The sequence below is a fragment of the Lotus japonicus genome, chromosome 6, assembly GCF_012489685.1.
Source record: "Lotus japonicus ecotype B-129 chromosome 6, LjGifu_v1.2".
In the NCBI taxonomy this organism is placed as follows: Eukaryota; Viridiplantae; Streptophyta; class Magnoliopsida; order Fabales; family Fabaceae; genus Lotus; species Lotus japonicus.
The window spans coordinates 2,693,091-2,697,071 of record NC_080046.1 but is presented as its reverse complement, the minus strand read 5'-3'; the positions used below and the strand labels follow the sequence as shown (position 1 = coordinate 2,697,071).

The 3,981-nt window shown below is 38.1% G+C and overlaps 1 protein-coding gene across 1 annotated transcript; it reads right to left on the bottom strand.

The window, feature by feature from the left end:
- Positions 1-894: 894 nt before the first annotated feature.
- LOC130726722 (uncharacterized) lies at positions 895-3,246 on the bottom strand. The gene has a single exon (XM_057578019.1). The coding sequence runs from the start codon at positions 3,244-3,246 to the stop codon at positions 895-897; it is 2,352 nt and encodes a 783-aa protein (XP_057434002.1).
- Positions 3,247-3,981: the final 735 nt, after the last annotated feature.

Here is a 3,981-nt window from a genome sequence, read left to right as displayed (position 1 = left end):
ATTTCTGCCTTGATCGATCCATGCATGGCTGTGTTCCAGACTTCTAGTGACTGCATATATCGCAAATCATGGATATTGTAATTGTAAATCATAGAAGAAAGGGGGGAGTACGTGGATCTAGAAGATTTCAGGATGAAATGCCTCAATATTGTGAGAGACTGTTTCCTGAGTGATTTTATCATCTGACCTTTGCCATGTCAGGTGTGCTTGCATGGCAGGTCACAGAATCTTAATGAAAAACAAGTTTTATTGGTTTTGGGGGAGATCGCACGGGTTTGCTCGGGATCTCTCCCTTATGTGGTGTGTGCTCTGTTCCTTTACGCTTTTACTGTTTCTCCGTCTCGCTCACTCGTCTCTCTGAATTACGTCTAATCACTGGAAGCACACAACATCAAATTCGCGCACAAATCATCATCCTCAGATTCGCTTCGATGACTCAACAACGAGGTATTTACTTGAATTTTCATGCGAAAGAGTTACGGTTTTTCATTATTACATCAGTTAAAATCGGTAGGCAACGTAATGCAAAACCAATAAGATCAATTCCCCCACCTTTCTTCATATGTTTGGTTGATAAATTTATTTAGTCAAGTTGTCACATATGGCTCGGAATTTAAGCAACATATGTACACATAAAAGCTAAGTTGTTGTGAGCTAAAGAGATAACTGAGTACACAAATAGAGAACTAATTGTGGCTTGTTCAACGGAGGATTATCCAGAATGTGTAGTTTACTTATGTTATGTCTATTGTTTAATTTGTGTCACCTTGTGGTTTGGTCAGTGGCGGATCCAGGACCCCGGGGTCAGGGGTTCAAAATTTTCAAATGAGCACATCGATAAAAAATATAATTAAAAACAACTGTAATATGTTTATACAACATAAATTATACAAATCATAGTTGTCCGCTACGCGATTTCATATTCTGAAATCGTTGAACAATAAGCTCAGAATCAATGTTATTGAATACATCACTCTCAATGTAAGTAACTAAACAATCATTCATCCATGTATCACCAATTCGGTTACGCAACCTATTCTTCACAATATTCATAGCAGAGAAAACTCTTTCTACTGTTGTCGTTGCCACAGGCAAAATCAGTGTCAATTTCAAAAGAAGATAAACTTCTGGATACACAACATGTCTTCCTTTTTCAACCAACTTATGCGAAAGTTGTTGGAGTCCTTGCAAATAGGCAAAATCATCACTTGTACGCATATCCATGATGTAACAATCTAGTGCATTATCAAGCATCACTAAATTAAGTGGAGTGAAATCATTTGGATAAAAACTTGCAAATTCCAACACCTTTGCCTTATCAAAAGCAGAGAACAAATTAGATGGATCCAAAGAAGCCAAACAAAGGAGCAATTGAGTATTAATCTCACTAAAACGGTCATTGAGTTCTTGAAGCTGCATGTCTATCACAGTATAAAATAACTCAACACGATAATGATGCTCTGTTGTAATGCTACGAGTTTGACGTCGTGACTGCTCACTAACAAACACACTTTCCATAGGAGGAACACTAATAGATTGCTTATTGCAAAATAAAATGACTTCCTTCAATAAAGGCTCCCATCCATCATTCCTAAGTGTTGCAAACCTACTCTTTGTGATGTTAACCAAGTTCATAGCATTCATAATGTCTTGATCTTTCCTTTGCAATGATTGTGACAATGCATGTGAAATACCCAATACACATCTCATCAAATGCAAGAGGAATACAAAATCAAAACCTTGCATCATATTTAGAAGACCAGATGCTTCACCTTTTACCTGTCGGGGGTATCCATCTTCTTTCATAATGTCAAGAACATCAATAATAGCAGAATACATCAATATTATCCTGGCCAAAGTGACAAAATGAGAACTGCAACGAGTATCAGCAGGGCATGCCAGATTAGTTTCTTGATTAAGACCTTGTCCACTAGAAATTTCTCCATGGCTTAATTCCTCTCTAATATGTTTCAATTGTTTTTCATGAAGCATGTCAACTCGCTTGCAAGATCCACCAACAACATTCATTAACTTGGAGACTAAGTTAAAAAATAAGGAAACTTCACCATGTTCTTGAGCAATAGCAACTAAAGTAAGTTGTAATTGATGAGCAAAGCAATGGACATAATATGCACATGGATTCTCCCTTAAAATTAAACTTTTCAGACCATTAAATTCTCCACTCATGTTGCTAGCACCATCATAACCTTGTCCACGGATACTTGATATACTAAGCCCATGTTTACAAAGTAGTTCATCAACTGCTGCTTTCAATGATGAAGCAGTGGTATCCTTAACATGAACAATGCCTAGAAAACGCTCAACAATACTTCCAGTTTTATTAACATAACGCAGAGCAATTGCCATTTGTTCTTTAGTTGACATGTCACGAGCTTCATCAACAAGAATAGCAAAGAATTCATTTCCAATATCAGCAATAATAGCATTAGTGGTTTCTAGTGCAGCAGCATGAGCAATATCTTTTTGGATTGTTGGAGCAATTAATTGATGGTTTTCAGGAGCATTATCCAAAACAACACTTTTTATCAAATCATTGTGCATGGCAAGAAATTTAAGTAGCTCAAGGAAGTTACCTTGACTAGTAGAATCCTTTAACTCATCATGACCACGAAAAGCCAAGCCTTGCTTTAATAGCCAACAAACACAATCAATTGTTGCCTTTAGGCGTGTTCTGTAGATGTTGCGTTGTGTGTCAGAATGCCTAGACATCACAGTATCAATATGCTGATCTTGTTTCATTAAGTCATGACATTTCTTCAAAGCAATGTTATGAGCACTATTAGGACTTCCAACATGAAGTGTGAACTTATCTTTCTTGTTCCAATTGCTGAATCCCTTGGTGACAAATGTCTCACCACCACCTTGCTTTCCTTGATCGGGCCTAAAGAGATAACAACACAAACAATATGCAGCATCTTTTTCAATGTTGTACTCTAACCAACTTCCAAATTCAGTGAACCATGCTGTGGAAAATCTTCTTTTCAAGGTTCTGATCTTCTTTTGTGGAAAGTCGTGATTCTTAGGTTGACATGATCCTTTTTGCAAATATGCTCTCCGTATCTTATCTTGATCATTAGGATGATATGTTGTAATTCTTGGTCGCAATCCAGGATCCGATGGCAACTCATTTAGATTAACTTCAACATATGGTGGTTGTTGTTGTGATGAACTTGATCCACATTGCTCACTTGATGACCTTGCTCTCTTTACAAAAAAATTATCCATGACCTTCACAAGATAGAGTAGACTTAAATTAGATTAATACATGAAGTTATATACAAATCATTCATGACAGACTTGAGCAATCTGAAATCATTTCCCTTCACATTCCAAATTTCCAATCTCAAACCAAGACAACAAGCTTATTTCTCAGTCTAATTTCACTTCAATTTCATATACACAAACTAAATTCAGCAAAAGGAAAAGCAAGACAACAAGCTTATAACTCAATTCCTACATCAGGACAACAAGCTTATGCTAAATAAACTAAACTCAATTCCCTTCATATATGATATACACAATTCCTAACTAACTAAACTCAAACTCAATTCCTAACTTTCAAGCTTCAACAGCAGCAGAGAGAGAGAGTTGGGGTTTCAATTTCCCTTCACTTCACATTTCAATTTGGGGGTTTAGTTTTTCAATTTGGGGTTTTTCAATTTGGGGTTTTAAATTTCTAACTAACCTTCAAGCTTCAAGTCTTCAACAGCAGCAGAGAGAGAGAGAGTGGTGGTGCGTTGGGTGGCCGCCGGTGGGCGGTGGTGGTGGACTGGTGGCGTTGGTGGCTGCCGCCTAGTGGGTTGCAGCGTTGAGAGAGAGAGAAAAGAGTGAACACTGAACAGTCGAACAGAGAATGTGAATGAGTGGTGCCGTGGTGGTGGCTGGGGCCTGGTGTAGTGGTGGTACCGTGGTGGTGGGCTGGTGGCCGGTGGTGGTCTGGATCGTGATTCGTGAGTGAAT

Excerpts from the sequence above, each read along its gene's own strand:
- LOC130726722 (XM_057578019.1), bottom strand. The coding sequence starts at position 3,246 with ATGGATAATTTTTTTGTAAAGAGAGCAAGGTCATCAAGTGAGCAATGT.